This window comes from Kogia breviceps, chromosome 10, assembly GCF_026419965.1.
Source record: "Kogia breviceps isolate mKogBre1 chromosome 10, mKogBre1 haplotype 1, whole genome shotgun sequence".
NCBI classification, from domain to species: domain Eukaryota; kingdom Metazoa; phylum Chordata; class Mammalia; order Artiodactyla; family Physeteridae; genus Kogia; species Kogia breviceps.
This window is the reverse complement of record NC_081319.1, coordinates 53,448,305-53,464,810: the sequence shown is the minus strand read 5'-3', so window position 1 is coordinate 53,464,810 and position 16,506 is coordinate 53,448,305. Positions and strand designations below refer to the sequence as shown.

At 48.2% G+C, this 16,506-nt stretch overlaps 1 protein-coding gene across 7 annotated transcripts in view; it reads right to left on the bottom strand.

Moving 5' to 3' along the window:
* The window catches only part of OSBPL10 (oxysterol binding protein like 10), a 321,796-nt gene extending 305,611 nt beyond the window's left edge, over window positions 1–16,185 (bottom strand). The window contains exons 1-2 of one of the 7 annotated variants that reach the window (XM_067005845.1): window positions 16,119–16,185; window positions 13,818–14,025 (exon numbers count right to left, since the gene is read on the bottom strand). In XM_067005845.1, coding sequence (XP_066861946.1) covers window positions 13,818–13,945 — 128 coding nt within the window. In that variant the 5' untranslated portion in view covers window positions 13,946–14,025; window positions 16,119–16,185. Of the gene's footprint in view, window positions 1–11,580; window positions 12,277–12,377; window positions 12,405–13,817; window positions 14,136–16,118 lie in introns of those variants that run through there. The other 6 variants (XM_067005851.1, XM_067005844.1, XM_067005843.1 and 3 more) reach the window with 6 other exon arrangements.
* Between the last annotated feature and the right edge of the window lie 321 nt (window positions 16,186–16,506).

Genomic DNA, 16,506 nt, shown 5'->3' with positions numbered 1-16,506 from the left:
CTAATTTATCCCTCCCCCATCCCCTTTTCTCTTTGGTAGCCATAAGTTTGTTTTCTATGTCTGTGAGTATATTCAATTTTGTAAATAAGCCCATTTGTATCAATTTTTAGATTCCACATGTGATAGCATATATTTGTCTTTCTGTCTGACTTGCTTCACTTAGTAGGATCATCTCTATGTCGATCCATGTTGCTGCAAATGGCATTATTTCATTCTTTGTTAGGGTGGAGTAATATTCGTGTGTGTGTGTGTGTGTGTGTGTGTGTGTGTGTGTGTGTGTGTGTGTGTACCACATCTTTTTGTTGGTGGTGGTGGGGTTTTTTTTGCAGTACGCGGGCCTCTCACTGTTGTGGCCCCTCCCGTTGCGGAGCACAGGCTCCGGACGCGCAGGCTCAGTGGCCATGGCTCACGGGCCCAGCCGCTCTGCAGAATGTGGGATCTTCCCAGACTGGGGCACGAACCCGTGTCTCCTGCATCGGTAGGCAGACTCTCAACCCCTGCGCCACCAGGGAAGCCCCAGCCTCCTACTATTCACCACAAATTCCCAGACTGTGATGAGGTGCTGGCTTTATGTTCGTTCCCATTCAGCACAACCCCCCACCCCGATGGATCTATGGGAGTCTGGGTCCCGCAAAATACTGACCCTTACTAAATATGTGTGTGAATGGCCCTTGTCTGTTTCCTTGGGGTTGGGCTATTTTTCTAACAAGGAAAAGAAGATTTTTCTATTTTCCCCAATGATTCATTAGTAATGGTAGTAGTGACTACAATAATAGAGATAATGGTATTGATGTAAACATTGACTGCACTTCCTCTCTGTAATCCACACAACAACCCTACGGAGTTTTTAATATTTAATTCTTTAATATTCAATTATAATTTATTTACATAAATAAATTATATTATATAAATTATATATATCAGTGTTCAGCCAATCTGAGACCAGACCATCTACGTTACTTTTTTTTTTGCGGTACGCGTGCCTCTCACTGTTGAGGCCTCTCCCGTTGCGGAGCACAGGCTCTGGACGCGCAGGCTCAGCGGCCATGGCTCACGGGCCCAGCCGCTCCGCAGTATGTGGGATCTTCCCAGACCGGGGCACAAACCCGCGTCCCCTGCATCAGCAGTCAGGCTCTCAACCACTGCGCCACCAGGGGAAGCCCTGTACCACATCTTTTTTATCCATTTATCTGTCAATGGACACTTAGGTTGCTTCCATGTCTAGTGCTGTAATGAACACTGTGGTGCATGTATCTTTCTGAACTGGAGTTTTCTCCAGAAATACTGCATGGCATTTAGTATACACATAAAAGGTGCTCAACAAGTACATGGGGTGTGAACATCCATCAGGCCTAATTACACAAAGAGAGCAGTGTCTGGGGGCTGATGCTGCCAACTCACGCAGGGCTTGGAAAGTCACCCAACTGAACAACCAAAGGGCCCAAAAAAAACCGCGGTGGTGGCGTTCCCTGCACTGTTCACAACCCATCACAGTTCTGACGGAGTGATCATTGCAGGGACGTACCTGTTGCCTAATCCACTTAACTCCCCCCGAACAAGGGGCTCATAGAGAGCCCCAGCCCCACGCACACTCAGGAGAACCTGAATCCCACGGCTTCCTCGGTGGTTCCCAATATCTGCTCGTGGCCACATGACCAGCACTGCAGATAAACACAACACATCCTGAAAAAGAGTTACTAAAAACTGAGGTCAGACGCCTTTCAACTTGTTATATTTTCATCAAAATATTTCTAGAAAGGGACCAAACCACACAGAAACAGAAACAGTCCTTAAAAAACTACTGCACAATGTGAAAAAGTTATTCACAGCTCAAATACCTTCTCTGACCTTCAAAGAACAGGCTTGTGTACCACATTTCATGATTGTATTGTTATTATTATTATTATTATTTTTTTTTTTATGGCTGCATTGGGGCTTCGTTGCCACACGAGGGCTTTCTCTAGTAGGCGAGCGGGGGCTACTCTTCATTACAGTGCACGGGATTCTCGTTGTGGTGGCTTCTCTTGTAGCGGAGCAGGGGCTCTAGGCGTGCGCGGGCTTCAGTAGCTGTGGCACATGGGCTCAGTAGTTGTGGCTTCCAGGCTCTAGAGCACAGGCTCAGTAGTTGTGACGCACAGGTTTAGTTGCTCTGCAGCATGTGGGATCTTCCCAGAGCAGGGCTTGAACCCATGTCTCCTGCACTGGCAGGTGGATTCTTAACCACTGTGCCACCAGGGAAGCCCTGTATCGTTATTCTTGATAACATTACACAAGGCACAAATAAAGCACTTTCTTTCTGGGCTGTGACCATATCCAATCGAGTCTGTGTTATCAAAACCAAATTCTGGATGGTTTTCTTTCTAATTCTGTCTTGGCCAGGCCCAAAATCCCATCAGGAGCCGCCCAGAGGAAATGTGCAAAACGCCTCCCATATTTCTGACACAATCATCTCAATCCGGCTTTTAGGACACAAAGGCCCTCATCTCTCCTTTCCTCCCAGGGTTCTCAAACAGCTGTCTGCTGGAGCACACCCTTCCGGGCCAGAGGCTGGACAGCCAATGGAAACCAGCATCCGCTACACAAATCAAACCATTTGTCACCTGGGGTCCTGAGCAGGAGGAGGAAGGGCTGAGAAATAGCTGCATACTGGCTACGGCTGGGTCAACAATGGCCACCAACTCACCCCCAGGTTCCACGAAGTCACCCACTGCTCTGTTTAAAATACCAGACTCCCAGCAAACAAACTACTGCATGCGAGGCACTGTGCCAGGCCCGACGCAAGCAGGAGCTCATAGCAAAACTACGAGGCTGGCCTCATGCACAGATGAGGAAACTGGGGTCCAAAGAGGTAAGTGACTTGTAAAGGTCATGCAGCAAAAACGAGGCAAAGCTGGACCAGCAAGGGGGTCTAAGCACATCATCAGCCTGTGCTCCTGCAGGCTGTCCCCTCAGAAGCAAGGCAATTCCAGGAGGAGGCAGTCCCAGCTTCCAAAAGCTCCCCAGGTGGCAACACAGAAGGTGGCCGGATGGGGAACAACGCATTCATTTACAAACTGATGGTAAGCGATGGGAAATGGCCCAGCCACTCTAACAGTTTCTACATGCACCTGTCCTAGGACCCTACAATTCCAACCCCAGTGTTGATCCAAGAGAAATAAAGCTTATGTCCACACACAGACTTGTACACAAACAGCAGCTTTATTTGTCATAGCCAAAAACTGGAAACCACCCAAACGTCCATCTACAGGTATATCAATAAACAAACTGTGGTATATCCACAAATGCACTATGACTCAACAACAGAAAGAAACCCAGTATAAACTACTGATAGGGGCAGCAATGTGGACGCATCTCAGAACATCTTTCTGAACTAAACAAACCAGACTCCGAAAAAGATATACCGTATGGTTCTATCTACATGAAACCCAAAGAGACAAAACAAATTCACGGTGATAAAAATCAGAAACAGACTGCAGGGAAAGGGGAATGGACTGGAAAGAAGCACAAGGAAACTTCCCTGGGGGGTGGAAATGTTCTGTACCTTTTGGAGCAGTGGTTACATGGTATAAACAAGTATCAAAATTCAAACAGAACACCTAAGATCTGTGCATTGTGTTGTATGTTAATTATAACTTTAAAAAGAAGTTCTTGGACTAATGAGTCATTCTGATGATGAAATGGAAAACAGATTATCACATGATTCCTTCCAAAACTAACTGCTCAGTAGAACTTAAAGAAACCCCAATTTGCCCATTAAAGTAAATTAGGTTTACTCACAGGCATTAGAAACAATTTCCCTCACAATATTACCTACCTAATAGTTGCCCAAGGGGTCTGTCTAGCAAACAAAGATGAATGAGCCCACCAATGTTTCCTAACAAGCCCATTATAGTCATGACAGCAACCTGCGCCCTTCCATGGGAGAGATGGCTGTCACCATGGTAACTGGTGGAAGGCAGGAAAGGTGGATGGGGAAGGGAGCTGGTAAGCTGAAGAACCACCTTAGAATTATGACTGTCAGGATGCAATACCCCCCACCACCAAGACGTCCACATCCTGATCCCTGGAACCTGTGACTGTTACCTTACACAGCAAAGATTTTGGCATATGGCAGATTGATAAAATTCAGGATCTTAAAATGGAGGGATTATCTAGGTGGGCCCTAAATGCATTCATAGGAGTCCTTCTAACAGGGAAGCAGAGGGAGATCTGACACACACAGAGGAGAAGGCAACATGAAGACAGGCAGAAACTGGAGTGATGCAGTCACGAGCCAAGGAATGCTGGCAGCCACCAGAAGCTGGAAGAAGCAAGAAGCAATTTTCCCTTAGAGTACCCGGTGGGAGCACAGTCCTGCCAACACCTTGATTTCGACCCAGTGAACCTGATTTCAGACTTCTGCCCTCCAGAAGTATGAGAAAATAACTTTCTGTTGTTTAAAGTTACCAAGTTTGTGGTCATTTTTCATAACAGCCATAAGAAAACTAATACAGACTGGAAGCCTTAAAGCTATATTGCTGGGCTTCCCTGGTGGTGCAGTGGTTGAGAGTCCGCCTGCCGATGCAGGGGACGCGGGTTCGTGCCCCGGTCCAGGAAGATCCCACATGCCGCGGGGCGTCTGGGCTCGTGAGCCTTGGCCGCTGAGCCTGCGCGTCCGGAGCCTGTGCTCCGAAACGGGAGAGGCCACAGCAGTGAGAGGCCCGCGTACCGCAAAAAAAAAAAAAAAAAAAAGCTGTATTGCTTCTGCCAGCAGTCTACATTCCCCCAGTATCAACTCAAACTCCTAAGAAATTAATTTCAAATTAATAAAAGTTTTTTTCTCTTGAAAGAAAACATCAGAGAACATCTCATTACCATGGGTTAGGCAAAGATTTCCTAAACAGAACTCAAAAAGAACCAAACATAAAGGGAAAACATTGAAAATGTGACATTAAAATTAAGATTTTATGTTTACCAAGACACTAGTAAGAGATGAACTGGCAAACCATAGAGTGAAAGAAGATAGCTGCCTTCTCTAATATGCACTGCCTGTGTGCATGTGTACACAGACCCATCAATGAACTTGTATGCAGAAAATAACTTTTACAAGTCAATACGAAAAAGGCAGATACCCCAATATATAAATAGACAAAGGACTTAAATAGCACCTTACAAAACATGACATCCAAATGGCCAATAGATACATGACAAGACGCTAAACTTCATTAGTCTTCAGGGAAAGCAAATCAAAACCACAAAATGAAATACCACCACATACCCACCAGATTGGCGACGATGAAAACAACAGACGATGTCAAGTGCGCAAGAGTCTGTGGAACAGCTGGAACTCACACATTTCCGGTGGAGTATTAACAGACACAACCACTCTGCAAAACTCTCTGGCAATATCTCATAAGGGGGACATTTGCAATATCTCCACTCCTAGGTGTCCACCCACAGAAAGGCATACATATTTTTTCCCAAAACTATTCGTATGGGCCGAAAACTGGGAAGAACTCAAATGTCTATCTGCATCTGCAATAGATATAAACATATTTAGTATATTCACACAATGGAACACCAAACAGTAGTGGAAATAATCAGACCATAACATGGATGGTGCTCTCAAACATAATGTTAAGAGAAAGAAGCCAGATACAGAAGATCACATCCTGTATGATATGAAATTCAAAACAAGGCCTAACTAATCTACGGTACTAGAAAACAGAATAGAGGAGCCCTCCGGGGCGGGGGGGGGGGGAATGACTGCAAGGGATGGGGTTGGGGGACTGCTCTTTCTTAATCTGGGTGTGCTCTGTGTACGAAAATTCATTGAATTATGTACGCTTAGGAGTTGTGTACTTTTCTGAATGTATGTTAGACTTCACATTTACCCTCAAAAACTCAGTTATGGGCTTCCCTGGTGGCTCAGTGGTTGAGAATCCGCCTGCCGATGCAGGGGTCACGGGTTCGTGCCCTGGTCCGGGGGGATCCCACGTGCCGCGGAGCGGCTGGGCCCGTGAGCCATGGCCGCTGAGCGTGCGCGTCCGGAGCCTGTGCTCCGCAACGGGAGAGGCCACAGCAGTGAGAGGCCCGCATACAGCAAAAAAAAAAAAAACTCAGTTATTCAGAGATTATGTGAAAAGGTGTGGGCAGCTTTCCTTTTTCTCAATAACGTTTTCGAACCGCAAAATGGATGCAAGTTCACCTTAGGGGGAAAAAATAATGGAAAAAAGAGAAGGGAAGAAAATAAAAATCACCCACAATCCCACCAACCAAGGAAAACTGTGGTAACCATTTAGTGTAAATCTCCTCAAATACATGTACGTTTTAAAAGCAGGGGAGAGCTCCCCTGGTAGTGCAGTGGTTAAGAACCTGCCTGCCAATGCAAGGGACACGGGTTTGAGCCCTGGCCCGGGAAGATCCCACATGCCACGGGGCAACTAAGCCCGGGTGCCACAACTACTGAGCCTGCTGAGCCCACGTGCCACAACTACTGAAGCCAGCGCGCCTAGAGCCCGTGCTCTGCAGCAAGAGAAGCCATGACAATGAGAAGCCTGCGCACCACAACAAAGAGTAGCCCCCGCTCACCGCAACTAGAGAAAGCCTGCACGCAGCAAGGAAGACCCAACACAACCAAAAATAAACAAACAAATGAATAAATAATTTTTTTTTTTTTTTTTTTTTTTGCAGTACGTGGGCCTCTCACTGCCGTGGCCTCTCCCGTTGCGGAGCACAGGCTCTGGACGTGCAGGCTCAGTGGCCATGGCTCACAGGCCTAGCCGCTCCACGGCATGTGGGATCTTCCCGGACTGGGGAACGAACCCGTGTCACCTGCATCGGCAGGCGGACTCTCAACCACTGTGCCACCAGGGAAGCCCTAAATTTTTAAAAAAAGAAATAAAAGGTGGGGGAGGGGACTTCCTTGGTGGTACCGTGGTTAAGACTCCGTGCTCCCAATGCAGGGGGCTTGGGTTCGATCCCTGTTCAGGGAACTAGATACCAAATGCATGCCGCAACTAAGGAACCTGCCTGCCACGACTAAGGAGCCCACCTGCCGCAACTAAGACCCGGTGCAACCAAATAAATAAATAAATGTAAAAATAATAATAATAAAATAATTAAAAGGTGGGGGAGAGAGGATCCTGCAGTGAGTGATTAACACACAGCAGGTTATAACATATACAATATATTACATATATTGTGCATATTACATATATTATATGTAATGTGCAGTTTTGTAACCTAAGCAACCGCCCCTTTATTATTATTGTCAATGAAACGATCTAGTGTCCCTAAACTATTTGAGTGCAGCCTCAGAACAATCTGACAACCCAGACAGCAAGATGTGCAAATCCTTCCAAAGTACACAGAGGCAAGAACGTTAAACCAGAGCAGAGATTTTCAACCCTAGTATCACCACCAATTACCTCTAAAACTACTGGAATACTCAAAAACCATTCATTTTAATGCAGTATGATTTTTAAAGTTAATATATGCCCCTACTGGCTTTGCTAAGTGGGCCAGGTGGCCCCAAAATCCTGGCAAATCACAGCTGGAGGCTAAACATTACCTTCTCAAAGTATGTTAACGCAGATCAAGACAAAAGCAAGCCCTGGAAATCTAGTCCCTAAAGGTCCACCCTGGGTGGGTTGTGGTGGGTCTGAAGTCAGGGTGGGCATGTCTGCTGACCCAGAAGACAAAGACTGATGGTTGCAGACAGCAGGGCAAATGATAAACGTACTAACTCAAGGACACAGCTATGAGCAGGTAGAGAACTAAGAATTATAACAGTAGCAAACACTGGCCAAAACAGAACTAAGTCCTGGTTTGATTTCTTCTCTGTCATGCATTCCTTTGCTTACTCATTCAATAATACTTGCTGAACCTTTATTATATGCCACACCCTGCTCTAGGCACAGGGAATATAGCAGTGAACAAGACAGGCGAAATTATTCTCTGTCCTCAGGGAACTAACACCTAGTGCAGAAAGACAAAAGAGTAAATTACGGAGCATGTCAGCTGGCGGGTAAGTGTTCAGAAGGAAAAGCAAGGAAGGGAGATGGGGATTAGAGGCTGGAAGAGCGTGTAAGTCACTTCCCACAGAGATGTAAGTGTCTGGTTCCAATTTTTAAATGATCTCTCTCCCCTCAAAGAACTCTAGGATAATTACATTAATGGAGTCCCAGAGTCATCCCAGCATTCAAACAACAGACCAAGAATTGTACAGACCAGAAAGGGTCCATTTACCAAGGGGCAAATTGAAGATCCAATAATAGCTCCTACTTCCCAGGATCCTGAACTATTCTCAGCCCCTTATACACCTGTGTCTTCATTTAATCCCCACACTGAACTAATGAGAAGCACAGGGATAACACCATCTTCCACATTTAACATATGGGAAAACGGAAGCCCCGTTCAATTAGGGAACTGGCCCAAGGTAAAAGGTGAGCTAAATGCTGACGTCAGGACACTGCTCTAACCTTCCAAATAAATGTCCATTGGTGGCCTGAGGTTTTCTTTTGCCAACACTCATCTTCCTTATCCTATTCAAGATTTGCTTTTCAGTGTTTTACTGAGTTCTCACAACCCCACCAATCACCTGAAAAAGAATTAGAAGCTGGTTCCTTTTTTTTTTTTTTTTTTGGCCATGCAGCTTGTGGGATCCTAGTTCCCCCAACTGGGATTGAACCCGGGCCCCCCGCAGTGGAATCACAGAGTCCTAACCACTGGACCACCAAGGAATTCCCTAAATATATTTTTAATATTTGTAGCACCTACCTCTTACTGAAATTGTATTCATTTGTTTAGAGGCATTTACTCTTTAATGCCATCTTACAAATCTCTACTATGCTGTAATGTCTGAAATATTTTCTTTAAAGAACTATAATAATGGATTATAGAAACTCCTTAATGGGTATTCCCTCCCCTCCCCTCCCCTCCCCACTTGCCCCGGCTCTGATTACTTCACACTTTTTCAGCCAATGAGAGAGCCAAGTGTCCTGGACATGCTCTCCTGAGCGTGTCCCACCTGTGTAGTTTTCCCTCCTGTCACCTCTGTTTATGTCATTTATTTTGTATTCTGGCCACACCACCTTCCTCAGGGCATAAGGATGAGTATGAGAGTGCTACAAATAAGTTAAGGCAGAATATGATACTGAATGGTAAAATATAAGCTTTACAGCAACTTGAGGACGTGCAAGCAGACACCAGAGTAAAGTGGTGACTAGGGGGTGACTGGTGTGAAGCCCTAGGAGCCGGTGGAGGATGTTATCAACAGCGTGGCAGCCTGGGAACGCTCACCAAGGACTTCGAGGCTGGAGATTTCTCATTAACTGCAGGCAATTTGAAAAGAACTGCAAAGGAACACACCAGGAGGCCCTCAAATGCAGGGAGCTTGACCCAGCCCACCTACTTGCACCAAGGCAATTCCCTGGACTGGGGAAGGGTGGGCTCCTTCCACTTCTGAACCCTGTGACCCCTCCACTGCTTGATGAGAAGATGCCCATGTGTTTTAAACACTGGAGTAGCTCCAGAGTAGCTGGAATGGTTCCTCTGAATAATTAAAATGGACAAATGAATGTATTTTCAAAGTTTCTGTCTTTGTCCTCCTCCCTCTTCCTTTTCACTGATTCAGATCTTCCTTTATAAGACCCCTTGAGAAGAAAGTATGCAGTCACAGCCATCACAGATTTTCTCCGGATCACTAAATGGACCCTTGGCCACAGCTGGGGGAACACAGATGTGGGAAACAAAACCTGACACTGAGACATTAACCATTAGAAAGAGACAATGCTTTTGGAGTCAGAGGTAGACTTCAAAACCGATGCATCGACTATGATGAGAACAAACATTGGCAGGCAGCTATAAACCACAGTAAACAAACTCAATAAAGATGAGACCTCAGCAGCACACACAGTACCTTTCACCTGTGTAGCCTGCAATCAAGTACGTGTTGTTGTTGCTGTTATTATTATTATCATTATTATAAACTTTGCCTCCTCTCAATCTGGCCTTCAACCTAAATACTCCAGTAGATTTAGATACACAAAAGCATGAGTTACTCCAATTCCCCCTAAATCCACTCCAAAGAACAAATCCTTTAATATACATTGCAGGTAAAATGCCATCCCCAAGTGAAATAACAGTAATCCAGGGTAAAAGCTCTGTTGGCCTCATAAGCTACTTGGGGAAAAAAAGCATTAAAGGTGACTGTCCAACACACAAACCAAATGCTATCACCATCAAGGCATGGTGAGGTGCCATTAACAACGCAATTACCAGGAACTGAAATCAGATTCAGCCCTCTCATCTGTCTCCTCTCGGCACTCGACTCATCCTTTCAGCTCTCCAAGAAGTGAAGGGGAAAAGGGAGAGGCAAGAGCAGACACTGGGGCTATTTTAAGAAATAAAAGGATTCAAAAGTTAAGGTACAACGGTACAACTTCCACTAACACAGTAGCGGATCTCCGAGGAAACCCCGGTGAAAGTTCTCTGTCTATAATATCAACTCAGGTTCCACACGTAGGAAGTCATCTTCCTCTTAGTTGAGTTTCATGTAAATAACTGCCTGCTGTTTCAGCCATAAACAATCTGAAACTTACAAAGGGAGAAAGGACCAAGTACTCTACTAACCAGCAGAGAGAAGCAAGAGTTCCCAGGGTGTGATTCAAATCTCACAAGCATCCTTAAGAACCCCAAGGCCTAATATCCAAGGGCTATTATGGACCAAAAACAAGATCTCATCAACGACCTCTCCAAAAAGCCCCATTCTCCTTGCACGGATATTTGTATTTTCCTTTGACTTGCTTTTGAAAAACAAAGTTTAAAAATGTCAGCAGCAGTACCCCATCTGCTCCTTTCAAGTGTTCCTCACTATTCTCACTACTCAGTCCACACAGCACCGAGACCCCTTCCCTTGACACCCATCCTTCCACGTGTCCATAACTAGGCTTCCCAACTGTGAGGGTAGAGTGAGCAGGGAACTTCAAAAAACACCTAAAGGGGGAAAATAATAATAATTTAAATAGCGATCTGCCATTTCGAAAGGGGAGAGAGTGTCAAAGGAAAACAAAAAAACAAAAAAAAACTAAACTTCCGTCGCAGAGATTGGAGGTTCCCGGCCACCAACTGGGCAGGGGGCTAGCATGCGCGCCGGAAGCCGCCGAGGATAAGTGGCTGGTTTCTGGTGGTGGTGGTGTCTTTAAACGACAAAGTTTTAAATGAACTATGATATGGGGAGAATTGCTGTGATGGGACCAGAGGTACTAGCTCTTTCATCCAGGCTTCAAGCACGCCCCCTCTGGCTCCCGTCCTCAGCCATTCCCCAGGAGTACGGGAAACCGCTAGCAGTCAGGGCCCGTGGACCAGCGCGCTCGCCCGCCCGCCGCTCCAGTCCCAGCAGGAGCCAGGGCTCTCCCTCCCTCCCCGCCACTGCGATGCGGTCCCGGGGTGGGGTGGCGGCGCGCCGAGGGGAGCGGGGACGCGGGAAGGGCCCGGGTGCCGAGGCGGCCCCGGCTCGCCGGCGGCCCGATCGCGCGCGCACACACTCACACTCACAACAAGCGGCGCGCAGGGAGGGGCGGGCGGCCGGCGCGTTACCTGTTCTGCCAGCCCTGGAGGAGGTTGGTGTATTTGCTGAGCACGCCCTCGAGCGCCGGCCCCCTCCGCCCGCCGCTTCCCCCGCACGGGCTAGCGGCCACCGAGCCCGGGCTACTGCGGCTGCCCCCGCCGCCGAGCCCGGCGGCCGCCGACCGACTGGAGACCCCCCGGCCCGCTAGGGAGCAGGAGGGCGAGGAGCCCGCTGAGGTGGCGCGGCTGCTGCTGCGGCTGCTGCTGTTGCTGCCCCCACCGCCGTCTGCGCCCTGGGCCGCCCTCTCCATGGTTCGCGCGCGCCTGGGACGCGGGTGCCCGCAGCGGTGGCGACCCCGGCGCTGGAGCTCCTGGCGCGGCGGCGGCTACAGCTCCGGGCACCCGGGCCGCGCGTGGCTGCTCCAAATCCCCGGGAAACGCCTGACTCATACAGGAGGAAAAGGAGGAGGAGGCAAAGGAGAGCTGGGAAGGAAGCCAACGGGGCTGGATGCAGCTGCGGCCGCCCCTCCTCCGGCCGCGGCCCGGGCCCCGGCCCCTCCCTCCGCACTAGTTTCCCCGGCAAGTTCGGAGCGGATGGCCGGTTCGGCAAGCCCTCCTCCGGTTCCTCCTCCTCTGCTTTCCAGTCCCCGCGGCCGCTCAGGCCCAGGGCTCGGGGCGCTCCCAGCGCCAATGCGCAGGATGGGCACGCCCGGAATCCACACCCTGCCGCCCCCTCTCGGATGGTAAGGTGCGAAAGGGAATCTCCGCGCGTCACTCCCCACCCCCCACCCACCTCGGGACCTGGAGGGAGGGGCGGTCCCACCCACCGGGTCCACCCGGATATGGACCCGCCCGGCCTAACGCCGGCTCACGCGCACACTCTTCTCCGTCTTCCGCACTGAGCCTGGCCCGGACACACGTACACGGTCACCTGGACATCGACCTCACTGGCTGTGCCAAGAAACAGAGCGGGGAGGTTCTCCGGGCTTTCCTGTGCGTCTGGGAGGGGCGGGGGGAGGGCAGGTAAGCTCTCCCGGGGCATTTTCACCCAGCGGAGTTATGGCACGGTGGACACCAGGGCCGGGACCGGAGGGAAGAGAACTAGGGTTCCTGCGAGTGCCTCCTTAAATTGAGCGTCCTAGGCGCCGCACTGCCCTCACCCTAATCCCCATCCTGATGGACACACGTAAACCTGGCAAATCCAACCCTACCTGGTGTTATCAGACAGCACGAAGCACCTGCAAAACAGAGGCTCCGAAATCGGTAAGACTGCACTGAAGGCAGGAGAAATCACAGATACTTACAAACAGAAGGAAGTATTATGTCTATTGGCTGTAACTTCTGCCCCCCCTCACCTCCACCTCCCCCACCTCCACCCACCCCCGCGCCCCAAGGTACACGGAGCTGCAGCTGGGTTTCTAAATCTATAAAGTTGTGTTTTTGCTCTTCCGCAGAAGTAGCTCGGTTACACTCTCTCCACTGCACTCATCATTTTTGTGCATATAAATATCCAATGCGATCGGGAAGTTTCCAAAATTACCTGGAAAATATCTTTGAGGATCTCACACTCTCCCCAACACACACAAGAAAACAAAAACAAATATTGATAGATGATCCCCATCTACAAACTCATAAAGCAGATAAATAATTCAACAGTTAAAAAATTACTAAATGATGGGCTTCCCTGGTGGTGCAGTGGTTGGGAGTCCGCCTGCCAATGCAGGGGATCCGGGTTAGTGCCCCGGTCTGGGAAAATCCCACATGCCACAGAGCGGCTGGGCCCATGAGCCATGGCCGCTGAGCCTGCGCGTCCGGGGCCTGTGCTCCGCAGCGGGAGAGGCCGCAGCAGTGAGAGGCCCGCGTACCGCAAAAAAAAAAAAAAAAAAATTACTAAATGAAAGAGTCAGCTTTCATGGGGACAGTCCCCCAGCCTGACCCCTTTCTAGCTCCATATCCTTCCAGGAAGCGTTCAAAGGCGGGTTAGTTCTAGAAATTTTCATGGAGAAGCTTCTGGAGCTGATGAGAGTTGGTTGTTCCCTGAATAAATTACACTCCCAAGTACCCACACAGTGTAAAAAGAGAAAAATTCTCAAGAGACTGCATGGTAGAAAAGACCAACTTTGAAGCCAGACGGAGCTGAGTTCTCATCTATGACCTTGATCATGTTACCTCTTTTAGCCTTATTTTTCTCACCTGCAAAATGGGACAGATGATGCTACTGGCTGGAATGAACTATGTGAGAATGTTTATTTGTTCAAAATACTTACCGCCTCTTCCCCTGGGAGGACTGTTCTCCCTCCACATGACCCTCAGGCTTGGCCATGGAATTCTTTTGGCCAGTGGACTGTGAACAGATATAATAGATGCTGTGTCCAAACATAAGTCTAAGATTCATCACACAGTTCCACCATCTTTCTCTTCCTTCTGCCAGGTGAGCAGCATGTTTCAGATCAGGGCTGTCCTTCAGCCTGGGTCCTGGAGTGAGAAGACCTGTGACAGAGCTGAAGCCAGTTAGCCTTGGCCATGCCACATGCACAAAATCTTTTGCCACTGAGATTTTAAGAACCATTTTGTCCCACAGCATAACTTTCCTTGAGCCAGCTGGTCAGTGTGTGAGTGTCCTTGAAGCCCTTCATTGGCATGAGGACTGGGAGGTGACCATCAGTCAGGGCCTTCCCTGGTGGCGCAGTGGTTGAGAGTCCGCCTGCCGATGCAGGGGACGTGGGTTCGTGCCCCAGTCCGGGAGGATCCCACGTGCCGCGGAGCGGCTGGGCCCGTGAGCCATGGCCGCTGGGCCTGCGCGTCCGGAGCCTGTGCTCGGCAGCGGGAGAGGCCACAACAGTGAGAGGCCCGCGTACCGCAAAAAAAAAAAAAAAAAAACAACAAAAAAAAACAAATAACCATCAGTCATTACATGCCCACACAGCACCCCTCGTGGGGGCCTGCCACCTGAGGGTCCGGCTAAAAGTTGGGAGGTGCCATCATCTTATTTCATATTATCGAACCTCTACCACCGTTACTCCATCCTACCCAGCCTACGTGTGACTGGATGAGCCAGCCCAGGAAATTCTCACTTTGGACTAAAAAAGTGAGACCCTTGAGATGGTCCAGTTGAAGGGGGGAGGGGCTACACTGAAAGGACTAGTCAAGGTCAGAGTCCTAGTCTGTTCAGCCTGCTGTAACAAAATACCACAGACTGGGAGCCTATAAACAACAAAACTTTATCTCTCACAAATCTGGAGGCTGGAAGTCCAAGATAATGGTGCCGGCATGTTCAGGTTCTGGTGAGAACCCTCTTCCAAGCCTCAGACTTCTCACTGTGTCCTCATGTGGCAGAAGGGTCTTGGGAGCTCTGTGGGGTCTCTTTTATAAGAGCACTAACCCCACCCTCATGGACTAAGCACCTCTCAAAGGCCCCACCTCCTAATACCATCACATTGGGCATTAGGATTTCAACATAGGAACTGGGTGGATAAGGGATTCAAAACTCTGCCAAAAAGGAGAAAAAAAAATTTTTTTCCAATGCATTCTGGCCTTGTATTACTTCATGTAATGCTTTAATTACTCTTGCAGACAGTTTAGGAATTTTATAGGGAAAGTGAGTAATTTGACCAAGTCACCAAAACAAACAAATGAGATATCATAACTCTAATTTTCCTGCATCCCAGCCATGGCAGTAATTTATGTCAAATACATTTTATGTAGAACATGACTGAGGGAGTTTCTCAGAAACTGCGGTTGACAAATATTCAGACCATAGAAGCCAGGGTGGAACAAGAGCAAGCCAGCTGTGTGGGATCGGAAATGGCCAAAGAGGTAAGTCAGTAGCAAGAGGTGCATGGAGCAGATGTGCTGCAAGAAGAGGCAAGACCATGACAGAGGGAGGAGCACACATGTCCCTACTCTTCCCCGCCTCTTCACCAGGCTTGTGCTTCTCACCCATGGAATTGGGTTTGTTGTTGTTGTTTGTTTGTTTGTTTTGCGGTACGCGGGCCTCTCACTGTTGTGGCCTCTCCCGGTGCGGAGCACAGGCTCCAGATGTGCAGGCTCAGCGGCCATGGCTCACGGGCCCAGCCGCTGCGCAGCATGTGGGATCTTCCCGGACCGGGGCACGAACCCATGTCCCCTGCATCGGCAGGCGGACTCTCAACCACTGTGCCACCAGGGAAGCCCTTGTTTGTTTTTTTAATTGAAGTATAGTCAATTTACAATGTTGTGTTAGTTTCAGGTGTACAGCAAAGTGATTCAGTTATATATATATATATATATATATATGTATATATATTCTTTTTCTTATTCTTTTCCATTATGGTTTATTACAGGATATTGAATATAGTTCCCTGTGCTATACAATAAGACCTTGTTGTATATCTATTTTATATATAGTAGTTTGTATCTGCTAATCCCAAATTCCTAATTTATCCCTCCCCACCCCCTTTCCCCTTTGGTAGCCATAAGTTTTTAATGTCTGTGAGTCTGTTTCTGTTTCATAAATAGGTTCATTTGTATCATATTTTAGATTCCACGTATAAGTGATATCATATGATGTTTGTCTTTGTCTGACTTACCTCACTTAGTAATAATAATCTCTAGGTCCATCAATATTGCTGCAAATGGCATTATTTCATTCTTTTTATGGCTGAGGAATATTCCATTGTATATATACATGTACCACATCTTCTTCATCCATTCATCTGTTAATGGACCTTTAGGTTGCTTCCATGTCTTGGCTATTGTAAATAGTGCTGGGCGCATGTATCTTTTCGAATCAGAGTTTTCTCCAGAAATATGCCCAGGAGTGGGATTGAGTTTTAAATTTTTTTTTTTTTTTTTTTTTTCCCAGCACACGGGCCTCTCACTTTCGTGGCCTCTCCCGTTGCGGAGCACAGGCTCCGGACGCGCAGGCTCAGCGGCCATGGCTCACGAGCCCAGCCGCTCCGCGGCATGTGGGATCCT